Consider the following 21,070-nt stretch of genomic DNA (forward strand, 5'->3'; position numbering starts at 1 on the left):
TCGGGTTTTTCTTCGATCTCTCGACGAAGCAGCTTCAATGCTCGAGCTCAAAAACCTCTGCCAGCTCGCACAGTCGATCCCCAGCGCAGTCTACCAACGCACCAGGTCAGACTCTACGACCACTAGCCAACAGGGACACCGAAAGGAGAGTCCCCACCGAAGGCTTTCCGCGCTGCTACGTGCTCCTGCAGCGTTTGCTTCTCGAGTTTGCCGCGCTCGTTTGCCATTGGTCGGTGAACCGGCTTACCTAACTTTTGGACCCTAATTTTTGGACCCACTAAAAAAGTTGAAATCCCACCTTCTTCTATCGAGCGGCGCTCTTTTCACAACTGTAAATATCAAAGGTCTTCGCTGCCCCGCGATAGATCACCACAGCCTTGCTTTACACACAACCACACCGTGAGAGCATCGCCATGGACGAGCAACAGTTTGTCCAGCTGCTCGAGGGCCTCATGGAGCGTATGTTACCCAACCCCGCTCTACCACAGAACCTGGACTGACTTTCTCCAGCCGACACCGAGCGTGTCAAATCCGCTACCTCTACCCTCAACAAGAACTACTACAACTCCCCCGCCTCTCTCAATGCCCTCCTTCAGATCCTCTGCGGCCACCCCAAGCCTCAACTCCGCCAACTGGCGGCCGTCGAGGCTAGGAAGCTGGTGACGAAGCACTGGGCCAACCTGCCTGCGGACCAGAAGAACTCTCTCCGCAACCAGCTGTTCCAGTTCACACTGAACGAGGACGTGACTCTCACACGGCACTCTGCTGCCCGCGTCATCTCGGCTATCGCGTCGCAAGACTTCGAAGATGGCGAGTGGGCTGACCTACCCGGCTACCTCCAGCAGGCTGCCACCAGCAACGAGGCGCGCCACCGTGAAGTCGGTACCTACATCATCTTCACCACGCTTGAGTCAGCGGGCGACTCGTTCCCCGGCAAGCAAGCCGATCTGTACAAGCTGTTCAGCTCCACCATCCAAGACCCCCAGAGCGTTGAAGTCAGGATCAACACCATGCTTGGTCTCAGCCGCTTAGCTATGTTGCTTGAGCCTGACGAGAGCCCCAAGGAGCTTGCTCTTTTCCAGGAGTCCATCCCTGGCATGGTCAACGTTCTGAAGACTACTGTCGACGAGGGTGACGAGGACCGCGCCATGCAAGCTTTCGAGGTCTTCCAGACCCTTCTTGGCTGCGAGTCCGCGCTTCTCGCAAAGCACTTTGGCGATCTCGTCCGCTTCATGCTCGAGCTTGCGTCAAGCACCAACGTCGAAGACGACTACCGTTCCCAGGCGCTCGCGTTCCTCATGCAATGCGTTCGCTACAGGAAGCTCAAGGTGCAGGGTCTGAGGATTGGTGAGGAGATGACCTTGAAGGCTCTCCACATCGTCACCGAGCTCGGTGATCTCTCCAGCGAGGAGGAGGATGTCACTCCTGCCCGTTCCGCTCTTGGACTTCTCGATATCCTTGCCTCAAGCCTACCTCCCAGCCAAGTTGTCATTCCTCTTCTCAAGAACCTTGGCAACTACTTCCAGTCGCAGAACCCCGACTACCGTCAAGCCGGTATTCTGGCTCTTGGCATGTGTGTCGAGGGCGCGCCTGACTTCATTGCTACCCAGCTCAACGAGATCATGCCCATGGTCCTGCACTTGTTGGAGGACCCTGAGCTCAAGGTCCGAGCTGCCGCTCTCAACGGTGTCGCTCGCTTGGCTGATGACCTGGCCGAGGACGTTGGCAAGGAGCACGCCCGCCTGATCCCCGCCATGATCAAAAACTTCGACCTCGCCGCCAACAACATGCAGGGTTCGGATGACGAGCGCAACCTTTCTATTGTCCGTGGTAGCTGCCATGCTATCGATTCTCTCATCGAGGGTCTCGAGCCAGAGGACGCTGGCAAGTACGTGCCTGAACTCATCCCACGCTTCAGCAAGCTCTTCCACCACGAAGACCTCAAGGTGAAGAGCGCAGCTATCGGTGCCGTTGGCTCCATCGCCTCTGCCGCTGAGACGGCCTTCATCCCCTTCTTCGCCCAGACCATGCAAGAGCTTTCGCCATACGTAAGGATCAAGGACAGCCAAGACGAGCTCGATCTCCGCGGTGTCACTTGCGATTCCATGGCCAAGATTGCGTCCGCTGTCGGCCCTGAGCCTTTCGAGCCATACGTTATGCCACTAATGGAGGCCTCCGAGGAAGCTCTGCACTTGGACCACCCCCGTCTCAGGGAGACCAGCTACATTCTCTGGAGTGTCCTAGCCAAGGTCTACGAGGAGGGCTTCGCCAAGTATCTTGCCGGTATCGTTAAGGGACTCAACGACTGCCTTGAGCAGGAGGAGACCAACCTTGATCTCGAGTTCGGTGAGGAGGCGGCAGACCTGGCCGGCCAAGAAGTCACCATCCAGGGGCAAAAGATCAAGGTCGCAGCTGCTAGCGATGACGACGACGATGACAGCGACCTGAACGAAGCTCTCATGGCCGGCGATGACGACGATGACTGGGATGACCTCGAGGGCGTCAGCGCAGTTGCCATGGAGAAGGAGATTGCGGCTGAAGTCTTCGGAGACATCATCACCCACACCCGCCGTGAATTCATCCCTTACATGGAGTCGACTGTCACCAAGCTGCTCGAACTTGTCGACCACTCCTACGAGGGCATCCGCAAGGCTGCTATCAGTACGCTCTGGCGCACCTTTGCCTGCCTCTTCGGCATGGCCGAGGGCGATGGTATGGCCAAGTGGCAGCCTGGTCTTCCTCTCAAGGTGGACATTCCCGATGAGCTGAAGAAGCTGGGTAACCTCGTCATGACTGCCACCATGACCATCTGGCAAGACGAGATGGACCGGTAGGTACCTTCCATATTCTTTTCTGACACACGTTGCAAAGATGACACAACTGTCGTTAATCCCAGCTCACTCCGATGCCAAAGTGCACTTGAGGTGAAAGCGAAATCACGACTGAGCAACTCTCAACACTACTACCTATACATAATGTATACCTGAGAATCTGGCTAACGTTCTCCAGTGGCACTGTCACCGACATCAACCGTGATGTCGCGGCTACGCTCAAGGTCTGCGGACCGGCTATCTTGTTGACCGACAACGGCACCGTTGTACCTGATCTTTGCCAGCACCTGCTTGCTGTCATCACCAAGCGTCACCCTTGCCAGCAAGATCTCGGCGACGAGGCTGAGGAGGAGATCATGGATGAATCCTCCGAGTACGACTGGCTCGTGATTGAGACAGCCCTTGAGGCCGTCACTTGCCTCTCTGTCGCACTTGGCGAGCAGTTCGCTGAACTGTGGAAGATGTTCGAAAAGCCAATCGTCAAGTACGCCAGCAGCCAGGAATCCACTGAGCGCAGCGCTGCCGTTGGCGCCATTGCTGAGTGTGTCGGCAACATGGGTGCCGCCTGCACTCCTTACACCACTAGCATGCTGAAGCTCTTCCTCCACCGCCTCTCAGACGAGGACCCAGAGACCAAGTCCAACGCTGTCTACGGTATTGGCCTCCTGTGCGAGAAGACGACCAATGACGACGAGATCCTCAAGTCATTGCCTACCATCTTCTCCAAGCTCGAGCCTCTGCTCGATGCTCAGGACCAAGCACGTCTTCTTGACAACACGGCTGGCTGCGTCAGCAGATTCATCGCGAAGCACCCTAGCAAGCTTCCCATTGCCGAGGTACTGCCCCGCCTGGTGCAACTCCTGCCTCTGCGCGAGGACTACGAGGAGAACAAGCCTGTGTTCGGCATGATTGTCAAGCTCTACCAACTCAACGAGCCCACGGTGCAGCAGCTCACATCTACGCTGATGCCTGTGTTCGAGAAGGTTCTCGGCCCGCCTGAAGACCAGCTCGAGGACGAGACGCGCTCGCAGCTTGTTGAGCTGGTGCAGCATCTGCGCAAGTAGGAAGGTTTCGTTTTGCTAAAAGAGAGGGATACCCGTCGAAAGACACACGTGATGGATTTAGGCATGGGATGGTAGGATAGGATATAGACACGGATTTACGATACCATGCGCATGAATGAATGTTCAATACACAGACTGCCCTGAACTTCAATGTGGTGAAGACTGTGATAACCTCGAGCATGTGGATTGGTGTTGGGTGGCTGAGACGCGTGACAAGGGGCCCAAGCTGCCTGTTCCTGGGCCGGCGCGCGCCATTTATCCAAGCTGGAGCAGTGACGTCTGCACCCCAGACACTTGCGGCTGCCTGTGCGCCCACGCCTCACCACAACACCAACACTCTCCACAGCGAGCTGTCCCCTTACAACGCCATCCCATTCCGTGCGCATTCATTCACTAGCTTCATAACAGCGCGCGAGTGCTAGACGCTCCTGGATCGCGCTTGCCTCGTACATAGCTCCCGACAGCTTCGCCCGCCACCTCGGCTCGAACGTGTAGTCCTCACCACCCATCGTCTACCATCGCCCTTACATCGTCGGTTCCTTCGCACTCTTCCATATCCGATCGCACCTAGTCTTTCATACGAAACCGCGTCGCGATCGGTCCCAGCGCTCAGGCGCATCGCACAAGATGGTGCAGCCAAGCACGCGAGGATGGAAGGCCATGACGTTTGGCCTGCTCTCCATCCTCACCGGGTCAGCTCTCGCAGGGCCGGATCTGACGTCGAAACACGAGAAGGGAAGGTGCGCAATCCGCGGACAATGCGGAAAGCAGACTTTCTTCGGGTCAGAGCTGCCCTGCCCTGACAACGGCCCGGCCAAGACGCCGGACAGCGACGTGCGGAAGAAGCTGGTCGACATCTGCGGCAGTCAGTGGTCAGACACTGACATTTGCTGCGACGAAGACCAACTCGACGCTCTCAAGACGAACCTCGACCGCGCCACACCCATCATCAACGCATGCCCTGCCTGCAAGGAGAACTTCTACAACCTCTTCTGCACATTCACCTGCTCTCCCGACCAATCCACCTTCATCAACGTAACGCAAACCGAGCCCAAAGGAGACAAGTACCTAGTCACCGAATTAGACAACCTGGTATCCGACAAGTACGCGTCAACCTTCTACGACAGCTGCAAGGATGTCAAATTCGGCGCGACAAACGGCAAGGCTATGGACTTTATTGGAGGTGGCGCGAAGAACTATACACAATTCCTCAAGTTCCTGGGCGACAAGAAGTTTTTGGGGTCTCCCTTCCAGATCAACTTTCCTCGGCCCAGCGAAGACGAGTTCCCTGGAATGGATGCCATGAATAAGCACGCCTACCCATGCGACACTGACGACGAGAAGTATCGTTGCGCCTGCCTCGACTGTGGTGGATCGTGCACTGAACTGCCAGAAGTGCAAGAGGAGAAGCAATGCCACGTTGGTCTGCTGCCCTGCTTATCCTTCGCCGTCATCATCATCTACTCCTTCTTCCTCGGCTTGCTCTGCACTGCTGTCGCAGGACATGTCGCTTACAAGAATCACTCGAAACACAAGACCGAGCGTATGCGCCTGCTGCAGGACACGAGTCCTAGCGACGATGAGGACGAGGGCGATATCGTACACAACGTTGGCATGTTGGATCGCCCCACTAAACACTACTTCATCAACACGTGGTGCGATCGCATGTTTAGCCGTCTTGGCTACATCTGCGCTCGCTTCCCTGCCATTACCATCGTCACCAGCGTCATCGTGGTTGGCCTGATGAGTTTGGGATGGCTGCGCTTCCAGATCGAAACCGACCCTGTCAATCTATGGGTCTCTCCTGATTCCGCCGCCGCGCAAGAGAAGACCTTCTTCGATGAGCAATTCGGCCCCTTCTTCCGTGCTGAACAGGCTTTCCTTGTCAACGATACGCACGGAGAAGCCGGACCCGTTCTCAGTTACGAGACTTTGGACTGGTGGTTTGGCGTAGAGAACCAGATCCAGCGTCTCAAGTCTTACGAGCACGGCGTGACTCTCGACAAGGTCTGCTTCAAGCCAGTAGGCGACGACTGTGTTGTTCAGTCTGTGACTGGATATTTCCAAGGCGACTTTGCCAATGTCTCTCCCGACAGCTGGCAAGACGACCTACTGCAATGTGTCGACAATCCTTCTCAGTGCTTGCCAACCTTCCAGCAGCCGCTCGACCCTCATCTTCTCTTTGGCGGCGTCAACGAGACCGTTCTGGACGCCAAAGCGCTCGTCGTTACATGGGTTGTGCAGAATTTCCCCAAGGGCACCCCAGAAGAACAGCGCGCCATGGACTTTGAGAACGAGATGAAGAACTACCTCAAGTTCGTATCCGATGAAGCTCACAAGAGAGGTCTCCGACTGAGTTTCAACACGGAGGTCAGTCTTGAGCAGGAGTTGAGTAAGAGCACCAACACGGATGCCAAGATCGTGGTCATCAGCTACATCATCATGTTCTTGTATGCATCCCTGGCTCTGGGATCTACCACGCTCACCGTAAAATCTGTTCTCCGCAACCCAGCGAACGCATTCGTACAGTCCAAGTTCATGCTCGGTACTGTCGGCATCTTGATTGTGCTCATGTCTGTGTCTGCATCGGTCGGATTGTTCTCGGCAGCCGGTATCAAAGTCACTCTGATTATCGCAGAGGTCATTCCGTTCCTTGTTCTGGCTGTTGGTGTTGACAACATTTTCCTCATTGTGCACGAGTTTGAGCGCATCAACATCAGCCACCCCGAAGGCAGCATTCCAGAACGTGTATCACGTGCACTTGGACGCATGGGTCCTTCTATCCTGCTCTCTGCGCTCACAGAAACCACCGCATTCGCTCTTGGGTGTGCCGTAGGGATGCCTGCCGTACGAAACTTCGCCGCGTATGCTGCAGGCGCTGTCTTCATCAACGCTATCCTTCAAGTCACCATGTTCATTGCTGTCCTTGCCCTGAACCAGCAACGTGTGGAAAACAACCGAGCTGACTGCTTCCCGTGTGTTCGTGTTGGTCGAGCTGATCCTGGCTATCTCAACGGTGGCATGGGATACGGCGCTGGCGAGGAAGGCGCACTTCAGCGATTCATCCGCAAGACCTATGCTCCGGCGATATTGGGAAAGAAGACGAAGGTCGGCATCATTGCGCTATTCTTTGGAATCTTCACGGCTGGTCTCGCCCTCTTCCCAAGCGTGGAGCTAGGCCTTGATCAACGCATTGCTATCCCCAGCGATTCTTATCTCATTCCTTACTTCAACGATCTTTACGACTACCTAGATGTCGGCCCGCCAGTCTACTTTGTCACCAAGGAGCTGAACGTTACCGAACGGAAGCCTCAAAAGGAGCTTTGTGGACGCTTCTCCACCTGCGACCGAGAGAGCTTGGCCAACATCATCGAAGCAGAGCGCAAGCGACCTGAGGTCTCTCATCTCGCAGCTTCAGCCGCCAACTGGCTCGATGACTTCTTCCTCTGGCTCAACCCCGAGAACGAGAAGTGCTGCGTCGACGACAAGGGCAAGCCGTGTTTCCAGGGTCGTCAACCACCTTGGAACATGACTTTGTCGGGCATGCCCGAAGGCGAGGAGTTCATCCACTACCTTCAACTCTGGATCAACGCACCGACTACAGAAGACTGCCCGCTAGGTGGAAAGGCAGCTTACTCTGACGCTCTAGTCATCGACTCGAAGCACCTCACCATCCCCGCATCGCACTTCCGCACTTCGCACACGCCTCTCCGCTCGCAGAGCGACTTCATCTCTGCCTACACGGCCGCACGTCGCATTTCGAAAGAGATCTCCAAGGATGTCGACACAGAGGTCTTCCCCTACTCCAAGTTCTACATCTTCTTCGACCAATACACGAGCATCGTCCGTCTCGCCGGCGCCCTCATCGGCTCCGCCCTCGCCGCCGTCCTCGTCATCACCACCATCATGCTCGGCTCCCTAGCCACCGGTCTCGTCGTCACCCTCGTAGTCGGCATGACAGTCTCTGCCATCATCGGCTCCATGGCTGTCCTCGGCGTGTCTCTTAATGCTGTTTCCCTCGTCAACCTCATCATCTGCGTCGGCATCAGCGTCGAGTTCACCGCACACATTGCCCGTGCTTTCACCTTCCCCAGCCGCGCCACCATGGAAAAAGCACCAAGACACCGCTTCCGCGGCCGTGACGCCCGCGCTTGGACTGCCATGGTCAACGTCGCAAGCAGCGTCATCAGCGGCATCACCATCACCAAGATCCTCGGCGTGGGTGTCTTGGCTTTCACGAGGAGTAAGGTATGTCATATCAAGATTCCCGCTTTCCCTTCCGTTCCCCCTTACTAACAACGACTCAGATCTTCGAGATATACTACTTCCGCGTCTGGGTCGCCCTCGTTCTTTGGGCTTCAACACATGCTCTCATCCTCCTCCCGGTCCTTCTGTCGCTTGTAGGCGGGGGCGGCTACGTCGATCCTGAAAGCGATGGCGGGCTTGAACAGGATCTTAGAAGACGCCAGTACCCTGCGCTGCTCGCTGAGGACGACGAGTATGATAGCGATGACTAGGCGTATCTTGGTTCCTTGGGGAAGCATTGGTGTAGCATGTTTTGAAGATGTGGGGTTGGGATAATTCGGTTTGGGATGCATGGATGGCGTTTTTTGTCTCGGTTTGGCTTTACCTGATGATGAGGGTGGTGGAGAGGGGGAATGAAGGAGAGGGATGGCGATTGAGAGATGAGGAGGGAGTGATGATGTAGTTGTCTCTCTCGATTCCGGTCTCTTGAATGTAGGCTGGTATGATTACGCTATGGGGTTAATTTGATCATATATTGTGCAAATGTAAGACGTTCATGTTCTCGTTTCAACGTGGATACCAATCTGCCGTTTGTAGTTGCCTTATAACCCCTAATGCGTGCTTGATCGGAATGTTGAAGCATACGTTGTCTAGCTACTATTGTAGTTCCTGTCCCCGTAGTAGATCTCTCTGTTCCATACCTTTTGTCAAACGCATTGCTATTAGATACCTTGACGTAGACAGGCTGTGTTTTCCCCCCGGGATTATACGTCAACCGCGGGATATGTACCAGAGTCCAGTACCTGCGTCGTGCGATTCCAAACACAATGTAAGAGTAAACGCTGCTCGTCGCCGTCTGGCTCACGTCTTCTTTAGATCTAGGGAGAAGATGTTTGGATAAACAGGTTAGTAGCTAATAAGAACAAGATGTTAGTTCTAGTTCGCATTATTAGATATCCTTCCGCCTAGCGAATACACATGCCATTCACAATCTCAAACACAAGGCAAAACGCTACGACGTTGCCCGGCAGTCTAGCTTCTATCTCATCCACGTACGTGAAGTGCGTAGCTATACCTCTGAATGGTAGTTACGCTACAGCCGGACGGATACATGTGCGATACCATCGTCACGTGCATGCGTAACACGACGATGTTACCGTCGGGCTTATGTACAGACAGGTGCGGTGGAGTTACGCGTGGCGGATACGGTTGTCTGATTTCGCGAGGTTCATGCACGAAGCGCAACAAGGTCGCTGTCTAGCGAGTGTATGTGTGGATCTGGTGAGTTGTGGCGGAGCGGATACGGGGGATGATTCTGTATAGTATGTATACTAGATACTGTGATGTTGTCATGTAGCTTATGTGTGAATGTATCTAGTAAGGTGTACTGTGGCGGATACGTTGTATAATTCCACGTCGTATGAAGACTAAACACCGTAACATCGTCGTCGTCTAGCTCATGTGTCAATGTATCCAGTAAGGCGTACCGTGGCGGATACATCGTATCAATCCTCTCAATATACCCACTAAACGCCGCAACGTCACCGCCTGGCTTACATCCTACCCACACATCCACACTACACCCTGATAGCTACATACACATCAACATCTTCACAATTACATCAAACACAGCAACGTAGCCGCCAGACTCATATATTATCTACTACCAAACCCCCATATCCCATCACTGCATAGGGCAGAACCCCAAGCAAGTAGTAACGAGAGCCTCCGAACAGCTACATTCAGTATCCACATCACATAGATAACAACAGCCGTCAGGGTCGCAGCCTACATACCATCTCTTTGCATTCGGATCACGTGCACGCGCCGGTACGTGAGGAACCACCAGATTAGCCGGGCGCTGGGACGACAATGGTGGTAAACGAGTGATCTGGTGCGCCGCCGGTACGGGCTGTGCTGTGCGATTCGAAGGAGTTGGTGGTGCTGTTGGCGCTAGCGAAGGTGAAGGTGAAGCTACTTCCTCAGTTTCCCCCAACTCTTGACTCCCAGAACGACGCAAACTTTCTGCATACAGACGACTACCATCCTCGTTCATGAGCTCGGTGAACCTCGAATCACCGGACTTGCGGCTTTCAGTGCGATCTGGAGGTGCGAGCGATGAGGCTGAGGACTCATGAAGGCTCCTGGGACGCTCATTCGGATCGAGAAGTGTATGGGATGAGCCATTGTGGGCGCCTAGCTGGTCTTCTGAGTCAGCTCCACCACGCATGAACAGCATGTCGTCTCGAGAGGGCTCTGTTTGGACGTAGTGAGAGTATTGAGGAGCGATGCCTCTATGGCTGAAATACGCTCGTGCAGTTTCTGATGCCGGCAGGCGACCTGGTGTGACTATCCATGCGCGACTTTGACCGTCTCGGGTTCTCGCTATTGTAGACAGCGTGGGGTTTCGTGGGGGAAGGCCATCTCCAAAGTGAAGGTCGTCGGACTCGCTCTCGGAACAGCTGCAGATGTCATAATCGATTGAGCCTGACTGGCTTATCGGGCCTTCGATTTCAACAACTTCAGCATATCTCCGCTGGTCCCTCAATATTACAGCCGACGCTGAAGATAGAAGGCGAAGCTGCTGCAGTGTTGACCTGAGTCGTGAAACCACGGGGGGAACAACTGCAGCCGCAGGCGAATGTTCAACGAGCGTTGTTTGACCACTGTTCAATTGCGACGGGCTGACATATGCTCCTGGTAGATGCGATGAGTTGACACGTGTTCCCGGGGTATGCGGGGCGGCTGACGATGAGAGAGCTTCGACGACAGTTGCTGGACCACTTTCGACTTGCGATGAATTGTCTAAGGATGCTACGAAGTGTGGGGTTGCGGAGAAGCCAGGCGGAGACGTTGCTGCATGTGTTGCTGACAGCTAATCAGTAATCGAGCTGAGAGGCGACATTGAGCTGAGAGGCGACGGATGGTATGCGGTATTGTAGGCCCTGTTGTACTGCACATCCTTCCAGTCTGGCAGTGCCGCAAATTCCGCATCAGACATAAAGGCGGGATGCGAGCCAGGCCGCTTGTTGTGAGTGTATTCGATCGGACGCTTCAGCCACAGGCTTGCCACATGCTGTCTCCGATGGCGCTCCTGTAATCGAGTCACCCAGCTTTGCGCTTCTTCCTGCTCTTGCTCTTCTTGCTCTTCCTACGAGCCGACCTCGTCAGCCCAGCTGCGTCCCTTCTCCATGGGCGATGGCAGGCCGAAATCGTCTGTGTCTTTCACCTTCTCCTTCACCTTCTCCTCTGCAGGTGCCTTGCCCTTCGGAGAGGGTAGTTCTGGGAAGTCTGATGCCGAGGGCGGGACGTTGTCGCGCTTCTCCCGAGTGTTCGCCGGCCTCTCATCGGATCCTCGGTAGTCGCCACGGCCGCCCCTGCTGCCACGGCCTCTACCTCTGCCTCGTCCGCGGCTAGACTGTCCGACAGGCTCATGGTAATCTTCGCCTCCGTTGTATCCGTTGTCAACCGGTCTCGAGGGTGCGATGCCACCATGCGCGCCACGTGCAGCGCCTCGTCGCTTCTCGTCTCCGGTGCCAGAGAAGCCATCTTCTTTCTCAAAGTCCCACTCCCTGCCCCCTTGAGCGTTGAGCTTGCGCTGGCGGTTCTTCTCGCGTTCGCCCATCATCTGTTGGCGACTCTGGCGCTCTGCCTTCTGCTTCTCCGCGAGAGCCTTCTTTCGCTCTATATCCTGCTTCTGCATGACTGCTTCACGTGCCTCGAAGTTGCCCTTGTCGGCCTCGGCGCGAGCATGGGCGCTCTGACGGGCTTCATTCTTAATGCGCATGTTGGCCAGCTTCGTGTTGAGCTCCTCTTCTGTCAGGCGCGTGCGTGCAGGGCCGCCAGTCAGGCCTCTGTCTCCGCGGACGGCGTGTGTGGTCTTCTCCTTGGGCTCGGTGGGTGCAGAAGGCGGGGCTGAGTTGTCTGCGACATCGGTAGTGGCAGCCGCGGTCGGCGCAGCTTCCTTCGGAGCCTCAGGTGCCTTCTTGCCGTTTTCTTCTAGTCGAATGTCGGTGTTGTGCCCACCGCGGCCTCGTCCACGACCCCTTCCTCGACCACGGCCGCGACCTCCTCTATCGGCGTTTCTTGGCTCACGAGGCGCATGGGGTGCGAGGTGCGCCTGCGGTGCGGTCGGCGGTTGTACTTCCTCGGGAACGAACTCGGGGGCGGAAGCTTGCAGCTCGATGGGGTTCTGCTCGACGACTGGCTCGGCGATAGGTGTGATGTCGTCATCGAAGAACAGGTCGTCTGTACTTGCTGTTTGAGCGAATGGATCTATTGACGGGTCGTCGAAAGCGGGGTCGTAGGACGTGCTGTCGACCTGGTGGGGGTCAGTCGTTTATATGAAGCATGTGACTACTCTCCTATACGGGGGAGAGGTCAGGGGCAAGGAGTGTATAAGTCGACATACCTGTGCTGGCGCTGGTTCTGGTTGAGCGACGGTGACCTCGGGCGCTCCTGACTGCTCCGCCTCGTCAGGCTGGGTAGCCCATTTTGATTTGAGCATGTTGACTAGAAACGAGTAGTGCTAGAAATAGTATCTAGAACGAAGTATGGGGTTGGAGCGATATGAGTTAGCGATGTGAGGAGTCTTGGGTCGTTGCGGCTGGCCGAATTACTTGCAGGAACCCTGGCACCCAAGTCCGTGCGGCAACAGCTCCCCGCACCTGCAGTCTAGACCCGATGAGTCCTTCCAGCCCCACGTCCATGGTTCAGTAGCACCAACTCCGAAGCGTACTCGCTGCTTCCTACATCCTCATACACGGCAGTATTGAATAGGTGTCTTGCAGCCTACACTAAGCCCACGAACAGCAACATGCTAGATACGAACGCAATGTAGACGTCAGGCATTAATATTATACTAATCTCGTACCGACAGAATAGACCGCAATATGAAGATACTCAGCTCCGAATAACAGATTCCAGCAACCCACGAACGCCATCGCTAGTCATACAAGGGAGACATGAGACGATCCAACCGCTAAAGATACAAACACTTGATAAGAAAGAAGCAGGAAAGCACAGGAGCCACTGCGATTCTCCGCATAAGCTCGGAAGAGAAGCTCGACCCTATCAACCAACATCCGCCATATCCTACTTGGTAGTTTCTGTACGAGGCTACATGCGAACAGCGTGACGACTCAACTCTTGAGATGTATTCCAGCCACCCCGATCAAGGAAAAGTTCCGAACACCATGAAGCCTACATCAAGATAGAAAGATGCAGAGTAGATGACCCAACGTCAATGTATGCTCCAGACCTGTTCGATTTCCACCAGCCCATAGACGCCGTTGCTAAGTCGTAGAAATGATATACAAGGCTATCCAGCCAGTAATATTACAGACGCATTGATAGATAACGAAAATCCGCACAACAGCTACTCGGGTTCTCCGCATGAACCAGGAAGGGCTTCAGAGACTCGAACGACAGAAGCAATGTACGGGTACACCGGGACACCGGATCCGTAAGCATACCCATCTTGCAGGCCATCCCAGGGCAGGCTCTCCTGCGCGGGCCAAACCTGTCCTCCCTCCGACGAAGGCGGCTTGGAATCGAAGGTCAGAGGCGCGATTTCCTCCCCAGGCTCAAGCGGCGAAGCCTCGCGGCTCTGCTGCCGCGAAGAACCCGGTGAGAGTTCCGGTGGATCCGTTGGTTGGTCTTCAAGCCAGCCAAGTACCTTTTGGCTCACGGTTTCCGTGAGCGGGTTGCCGACGTTGTCGAAATCCTGGCCGTGGAAGGTGTACTTTACGATACCGGGGTCTGCGAACGAGGGTGCGTGGGAAGGGCGTTTGGGGGCGGCGAGACGCATTTCAGCTTCGATGGACGCTAGGGTGCGAGACGGAATTGGCGGCTTTGTGGATGCAGCACCGGGGATGGGGGATTTGTAACCCGTGGAGATGGGAGCGCTGATCTTGGAGATGCCTTCAGCCTTGACTTTTGCGAACAATTTGTCGAGAGCTGATGGCATCGTCAAATCGGCTTCAGTCAGCCCAGTCTTTATCGGCGTGATCTCAAAGCCATTGTCGTCAAAACACTTGCGGACTGGCTTGCTAATCAAGGCCAACGCCCCCTCCAAATCATACGCCGGCTCATCCCAATGGAACTCGGCGTCAACAGGAACCCTGTACTTGCAGCGAATCAGCCTCTGGCGCGGCGTCTCCATATTCTCGTACAGCGCTGCTTCTAGAGCCTTGCGCAGGGCGGCAACACCATATGCCTTTTCAAACGCTTTTGCGTTTTCGGTAAGCCATCCCGGTGCGAGGTCTTCCTTTGTGAGGGTGATTTTGGCCGGTGGGGTTTGGGCGACTACGATCTTTCCGAAGAGGAATGCTGGGGCGGTGGGGTTGAGCATGCTTGCTTGGGTAGTGGTGTGTTTTGGAGGGGAAGGAGCAGTCTTGAGTAGGCTGACTTGTGCAGAGTTGAGTGTTGGAGGAGAGGGAGCGGTCTTGGGATAAGATATAGTTTTGGGCTCTTGCTCGAGTTTGGTTGGGGTGCTGCCGACCTTGGTTGCAGCGTTGTTCTTGGAGCCAGTAGGGGCGTCTTCGAATACAACGACGGGCAAATGTGTGCAGAGGTGCGGTTGCGGCGTGGCGGTCTTGATACCGGTGGTAGTGTGAGTCCCAGTAGAAGCCTCGACATTGGTGACGGCCTTCTCTTGAGTGGCCAACTCGTCGAGAGAGAGATCGGACGACTCCACGGTAACCTGCGCAGAAGCCTTTACCATGGGCGCCGATACTGCATTTCCAATAACGTCTTCCTGCACGGGAGCAGTCTTATGGATAACGATGGTAGCGACCGGCGCATACGAAACCTTATTCGCGGTAATCTTCTCGGCGGCGGCGGTGCGCTTCGCCAGCGCCTTCTCTTTCTGCGCCTTCTTGTGGTTCTTCAGGCCCTTGTTCTTCTTGCACGCGACGTCGCCGGCAGCGTCCTTGGCAGGAGCCATATTTGCGGTTCGCAGTGAGAGTGCGACTAAGTACTGTCAGGGGTGCTTCACACCACCGGCGTAAGTTCTGACTTACATATATTAATGACAATAGTATAAGCAATAGTATGTTACAGCGTTCAAGACCAGAGCGATAACTTCGGTTCAAGAAGAGCGGATACGCGCAATAAAGCGGGCGATTATACAGGGGAGTAGAGCGAATGTGATGAGCCTTGTCCAGTAGTTTCGGACTGCGGGCGATGGTGTTGCGCGGGTAAGATAACTTGGGGTGGAGCGCTCGCAGGTTGAGCGTACGCTGGACGCGGTAAGGTATCGACTACTACGAGTGCCGCGCGCTGTATTAGACACTAGTACCGTGAGCGTGGAAGTGATGTAATAGTGTGAACAATGGCGTCCGTGCGTTGAGACAAAGTAAGAGTGAAAGGAATGACAGTGTGACTGAACATGCATTGTTTGACAATCACATTGTTCAGCACGTCTCGGTCATCACGCGGAGTTGGCAAAGGTTAGAAGCGTGGAAGGAGAAACATGACATCATGCGACATATGTGTTATTGGGGATCTGTAGGATGGCTAGAGCGCTGCGAGATTAAGCGCACCAGTCTATCCCACAAGGATTCTCAAAGTCGAAACGACCTTGACAACACATACTACTGATCTGACCCTAGCGAAGACCTTCCATCTATAATCCGAACTTTCGAAGACGCAGAACGTTTTCCGCTACTTCACTAGGTTGCTCTATATATGCGTCAGTCCGTGCGCCGGGCGAGCCCGGTGGGGTGAGGTACCTTGCACCGCTCTTGGTAAGCAGGTATCTCGAAGATGAGAGCACATGAGCTATAGGAATAGTTGATCTCTGCTTGATTGCCGTACTGTTTAAGAAAGTCAGCAGAGGTTTAAGTGCGTGTGCGTAAGATTACTCACCGCAAGGAAGCCAAACTGCAGATTAGTTGTAGTAGCACGATTCAACCATCGTATCTGGCGCCGATTATGGGGATATTTGGCGTAGATTTTACTCCAACTGTCATCCTCGCAGCCACCAATGCTTGACATGACGGGGGCTGAGAGCTTCTTGCCGATACGCGCGAATTGCAGGTGCTTTTGGTCGTCATCTTCATCGGTATGCTTCTCCGACCTGTCCTTTCGTTTGTCTTCTTCATTATCCGATGTCAAAAGTACGGGTCGAACGCGCGTCTTGATGCCCAGCGAGCGGAATACCTCATATGCCATGAAATCTGAGCCTTTGAGTAGGGCAGGTAGAGCCTTCGAACCCTCCTTGGTGGCGTGGGCATATGCATGATCGCAGTACTTTCCGAGATAACCGCCTGGAATGATGTCAGTGATGTTCCAAGAGTAATGTAGGTTATCACGAACCCTGAGTCATGAAGTCCGGGCTGTCCAAAACGTTCATAACCTCACGATAGAGTGGCAGCTGCTTGACGTCGAGCGCATTGGCGTGTCCTGCAAGCTCGCCAAGACCTCGGCGCACGAAGAGGTTGTATGTAAGGGTTATGCGATGACCCGCAGTGACTTCGAGGACCTCATGCTCACAGTCGCTGTAGAAAGCTGCCCACTGTGCAACGTTGGCGTCGCCAGACCAATCGAACGTAGTGGTATGGCCTTTGTGGCGGACAACGAGCTGGCCTCCTTCGTGAGCGCACGGCAGACAGACGACGAGTGAGCCGAATTGCATCTCGGAACGTGGCGTATCGACGTGTGGCTTGAACAGACCTGACGGTGCTCCGTATACCTGAGTTGACTGTCAGCATGTCTCGATCATTGGAATGGGAGGAAGCGATAAGGCGCGCACATTCAACTTGTAGAGCTCTGCTCGAACACCCTGTGACTGATCCGGAGACAGTGGAAGTAACGCTTGCGCAACAACATCGATGATGCCGGTCTCATAGGGACAGAAGTTGGTGGAGAAGGCAGAGGTGTCGAGCTTGGAGGCCTTGCGATACGACTCGTCGATGATGTCCTTGCCCTTGTATCCGAATCCAGCAGGCTCAGTGCCTTCGAGGAGCTTCGTAAGTGAACCATCCACTTCACCCTTACTGCCGACTTGGAGAGGTAGGATTAATTTTTCGATGGCGCTTGAAGAGTCCCAGCGGATGGTGATCGCCGAGCTAGGGCGGATGTTGCCGTCATCCGGGCTGCTGAGAGAGCCGCCGCACGCGTACGTGGAATGTGTAAGTATATCCTGGAGAGCCTTAACGATAGGCTCAATCGGATTGTTATCAGCCGCCTGAGCGTCGTCACGGTCGTTGCTAGCCATATCTGCAGTCTGTGTACGTAGAGTTTGTGAGTAAAAGGCAAGAGCGCGTTTTATATGCAAAAGTCGAAAGAGCTTGAAGATGACACGTTATCACGTGTACTCGCGAGTAGTCCAACTTGATTGGGGGGAGGGTTGCCTATTACTAGGCAAGAACGCCCTTGTGTTCCCTGTAATCTTCGTCCTATGGTAATGCGGTGACGCTACGAGGACGAGCGACTCACAACTTCCGAAATTCATATGTACCCATTTAATTAGGTCCTCTCGAAAAGAGAACTATGGTCAACACAAGAGCTTGTGTTCCCTGTACCACCTACCCTGTGCGTTGCGCGTGGGAGCGAGACGAAGGAAGTCAACACAAACATATCATTCGACGCAGCAGAAGCAGCTCAAGGCAGCAGTGCGACCTTTCTTTGTCATATGATAACTTGATGTAACGGTCGCAGGTTTGCTGTACTTCCAATGGCCATCGGGGTGAAGCTTGCGCTCTTGTCAGTAAAGTAGCCGGGTATGATAGCGTCTGTCTTCGAATTTATCGCTGAAAGCTAGGATCGACCAGGCTTGATCCGTTTCGAATGGAAGTGAAGAAGGCAGCCGCTTCTGATCGATAGGGTATTTGCGTCCCCGTGTTAAAGGACAGATGATACCAAATTATGTGATGTGAAGTGCAGACGTGAGCATGAGTACGTGTGAATGCCTCGAGATTACATGGCACAGGAAGATTTGGAGGCGTTTACGACAAGGTAGTCTGTAGGGAAACATCGTGCGGGTACGGGAACAATCTCCTGATAGGTACGGTGAACTTCTCTGCCGTGCGATTGTCACGGAATGTGTGTTAGATGGGGCCGGATCGCCAGCGCTGAGCCGTCTCAGAGCATGAAGATGAATTAAGAAGCAGTCGCTACGAAGACAGGTGGACGTGCGAGGAAGATTGTAGACCGCGATGGTTGTGGGTGGGCGTTGGAGTGTTGTGATGACGCGCGCTTACCTTGGAAGGTACGCGCCGACAAGCCCGAGCCTTTCGGACGCTAAACTTCATTGCGACAGGATCGCGCTTACTAAGTATCGCGAACACTTTCTACGCTCTATGCATACCTTCATCTTATTGACTCACCCCGCTGTGTCGACCTTCCGAAATGCCGGATATAACAGCCAACGATGGTATTCATCTGCACTACGAGACATATGGCTCTCCCGGTGCCGCTCCCTTGATCTTGGTGAGCTCCCCGCCATCGAGCGCGTACCGCCACCAGGCCTGACATTGGTCGCTAGCTGCACGGCTTCACGGGTTCAGGCGCAGTCTTCAAGCGCAACGTTGCCGCACTCGCAAAAGCTCATCATGTCATCATTCCCGATTTGCGCGGCCACGGCGACTCCGGTAAACCAAAAGCCGGTTATAACGTGGCACGCCTAGCAATGGATCTCAAGAACTTGATCGAGTTTTTCGGTTTCCGCGACGGTACCATCAAAGCCATAGGCACGAGCCTAGGTGCTGCTATCCTATGGAGCTACAGCGAATTGTTCACGACTGGCGCATTCTCGCACATGGTTTTCGTGGACCAAGCTCCACTGCAGAATTATCTTGAGGATTGGGGTTCTGAGTTCGGCAATCTAGGATGCAATAATCTAGAAGCGCTGAACGCGATGCAAAAGACGCTGATTGCGAACCCGAAGGAGGCGCACCTTGGTACTATCGCAGCGTGCTTGGGCTACAGATCTCATCCGCGACCCCGAGACCCTCAGTCGGACTCGGCACAGTGGGAAGATGACGAAGCGTTCTTCTTGGCTGAGGCTCTAAAAGGCGATGGATGGTGGTATGGGAAGCTAATGGCTGACCATACAGCGAACGACTGGCGACATCCTATCGCTCATGCTTTCGGCCCAGAGAGCGGTAGTGAAACGAAGGTACTGGTCGTAGCAAGTAGCCGAAGTGGCTGTTTTCCGGCTGCGGGACCACTCAAGGTGGTGGAGCTGGTCAACGGAGGCGAAAAGGAGGGACTCGCGAAGGGAGTGACGGTAGACTGGGGTGGCCATTGGTGTTATTGGGAGAAGCCGGAGATGTTCAATGCGCTTGTCATTGACTTCTTCTCGTGAGCGCAATGTATGCCGTATTGACTTGATGTTGCTGCAACAGAATAGTTCGTATTATTAGTCAACTCAACGTTCATACCTATAGATCCTGCTTCACAGCAAAAGGAACGAGAGGGGTAAAGCATCCACGCAACGAATTCTTCCGCGGGCGCGTCAAGCCCTGCGGAGCGCCGCTAATGATTGGCATATGGGCAAAAAGGCTGGCGAAAACATACCACAGTGGAGATTCTCAAGCAGTCATCCACAGAGCTACTTCTAAACCGCCGGCATCCTGCTTGTATATGGCTGAGCGGCCATAAAAGACCACTATGTGGGGTTCCCCAGGCTAAAGATGCGGCTCCCGGAGGCTCTGGGGCTAGCGCATCTGGGTTGTGGCTCGTAGCGAGCAGGTCTGCCTCGAGACGAGCATGACTCGCCTCGATCCCCGCAACACTGTCACGTATATATGTTCAGCTGGCTGCATCTTCATCGCATTATCATCGCGCACTTTTTTCTCGTGCCAGCAATATACCCTCTGCTTCTTCTTCGCATTGCATAGCTCTCCATCCGAGATCGTGAGCCCCAGAATCGAAGTCCTGATCACCACAAACCTGATCCAAGAGTTTTGAAGAGCAAACCACCAAAAATGTCGAACAACATCCTCATCACCGGCGGCGCCGGCTTTTTGGGCCCTATGCTCGCCGCCAAGTTGGCAAAAGATTCCTCAAACAACATCGTCCTGACCGACCTGCGCACACCCCAACGGCCAGCCGGCATCTCAGAGTCGGCAACCAACCTAGAGCTCACAGCTGGAGACCTGACCTCGCAATCAGACATCGACAAACTCCTTTCCATGCGCCCACAATGGTCAGCAATCTTCCTCTTCCACGGCATTATGTCCGTCGGCTGCGAAGAGAACCCCGCGCTTTCCACCAAAGTCAACCTAGACGCCACGCTTTCCGTTCTTACATCCATCTCAAAACTACAACAAGCGACTAAACCCCGCATTGTCTACGCTTCTACCCAGGCTGTTTACGGACCGCCTTACACGGCAACAGGACCGATCACAGATGATACGCCCGCGACGCCAATAGGCGTTTACGGCACGCACAAGGCCATCATGGAGAAGCATATCGATGACCTTAATCGCCGTGGCCTAATCGACGCCTTCTCCGTGCGCCTACCCACCGTCGTTGTCCGCCCAGGTGCGCCTTCGCGATCAGCAGCAGCATTCCTAAGCGGCCTACTCCGCGAACCGCTAGCCGGGCTAGAATGCGTCGTCCCCATCAGCGACCGTTCAGCACGCCAGATGATCTGCTCACCACGCGTCATGATCGAGAACTTTGTGCGCGTCATGAAGGCGCCTTCGGATGCTATGCCCTCGCACATCCGCGCGGTGTACATGCCAGGAATTAGTGTCACGCTTGGAGATATGTATGCGGCGTTCGAGGCGGTGGTTGGAAAGGAGAAGCTGAGTTTGTTGCGGGAGGAGGTGGATGAGGAAGCGAAGAGGCTGCTGGATAGCTGGCCGCAGACTGCGGAGTTTGGTAATGCAACGAGGATGGGGTTGTTGTTTGACGAGAGTTGCGAGCAGATATATAGGGAGTATGCTGATAGTCTTAAGGCATAGGCTTTCAAGTAAG

General features: G+C 54.5%; 7 protein-coding genes across 7 annotated transcripts; 4 read left to right on the forward strand and 3 right to left on the reverse strand.

The window, feature by feature from the left end:
- Positions 1-413: 413 nt before the first annotated feature.
- On the forward strand, positions 414-3,895 carry J4E87_008900 (uncharacterized protein; the record flags this gene model as incomplete). Its single annotated transcript, XM_049380483.1, has 3 exons — positions 414-459; positions 511-2,830; positions 3,010-3,895. 3 exons carry the CDS (start codon positions 414-416, stop codon positions 3,893-3,895), a joined length of 3,252 nt encoding a protein of 1,083 aa, XP_049229758.1.
- Positions 3,896-4,522: 627 nt separating this feature from the next.
- On the forward strand, positions 4,523-8,412 carry J4E87_008901 (uncharacterized protein; the record flags this gene model as incomplete). Its single annotated transcript, XM_049380484.1, has 2 exons — positions 4,523-8,143; positions 8,203-8,412. The coding sequence occupies 2 exons, from the start codon at positions 4,523-4,525 to the stop codon at positions 8,410-8,412; spliced, it is 3,831 nt and encodes a 1,276-aa protein (XP_049229759.1).
- Positions 8,413-11,291: 2,879 nt separating this feature from the next.
- Positions 11,292-12,647, reverse strand: J4E87_008902 (uncharacterized protein; the record flags this gene model as incomplete). Its single annotated transcript, XM_049380485.1, has 2 exons — positions 11,292-12,461; positions 12,552-12,647. The coding sequence occupies 2 exons, from the start codon at positions 12,645-12,647 to the stop codon at positions 11,292-11,294; spliced, it is 1,266 nt and encodes a 421-aa protein (XP_049229760.1).
- Positions 12,648-13,517: 870 nt separating this feature from the next.
- On the reverse strand, positions 13,518-15,086 carry J4E87_008903 (uncharacterized protein; the record flags this gene model as incomplete). Its single annotated transcript, XM_049380486.1, has 1 exon — positions 13,518-15,086. One exon carries the CDS (start codon positions 15,084-15,086, stop codon positions 13,518-13,520), a length of 1,569 nt encoding a protein of 522 aa, XP_049229761.1.
- Positions 15,087-15,805: 719 nt separating this feature from the next.
- On the reverse strand, positions 15,806-17,360 carry J4E87_008904 (uncharacterized protein; the record flags this gene model as incomplete). Its single annotated transcript, XM_049380487.1, has 5 exons — positions 15,806-15,823; positions 15,874-15,957; positions 16,010-16,410; positions 16,460-16,835; positions 16,896-17,360. The coding sequence occupies 5 exons, from the start codon at positions 17,358-17,360 to the stop codon at positions 15,806-15,808; spliced, it is 1,344 nt and encodes a 447-aa protein (XP_049229762.1).
- A 1,133-nt stretch (positions 17,361-18,493) lies between these two features.
- On the forward strand, positions 18,494-19,451 carry J4E87_008905 (uncharacterized protein; the record flags this gene model as incomplete). The annotated part of the gene is made up of 2 exons (XM_049380488.1): positions 18,494-18,574; positions 18,630-19,451. The coding sequence occupies 2 exons, from the start codon at positions 18,494-18,496 to the stop codon at positions 19,449-19,451; spliced, it is 903 nt and encodes a 300-aa protein (XP_049229763.1).
- Positions 19,452-20,073: 622 nt separating this feature from the next.
- Positions 20,074-21,057, forward strand: J4E87_008906 (uncharacterized protein; the record flags this gene model as incomplete). The annotated part of the gene is made up of 1 exon (XM_049380489.1): positions 20,074-21,057. One exon carries the CDS (start codon positions 20,074-20,076, stop codon positions 21,055-21,057), a length of 984 nt encoding a protein of 327 aa, XP_049229764.1.
- Positions 21,058-21,070: the final 13 nt, after the last annotated feature.

Source organism: Alternaria ethzedia (assembly GCF_023757985.1).
Source record: "Alternaria ethzedia strain BMP 0044 chromosome Unknown scaffold_30, whole genome shotgun sequence".
NCBI classification, from domain to species: Eukaryota; Fungi; Ascomycota; class Dothideomycetes; order Pleosporales; family Pleosporaceae; genus Alternaria; species Alternaria ethzedia.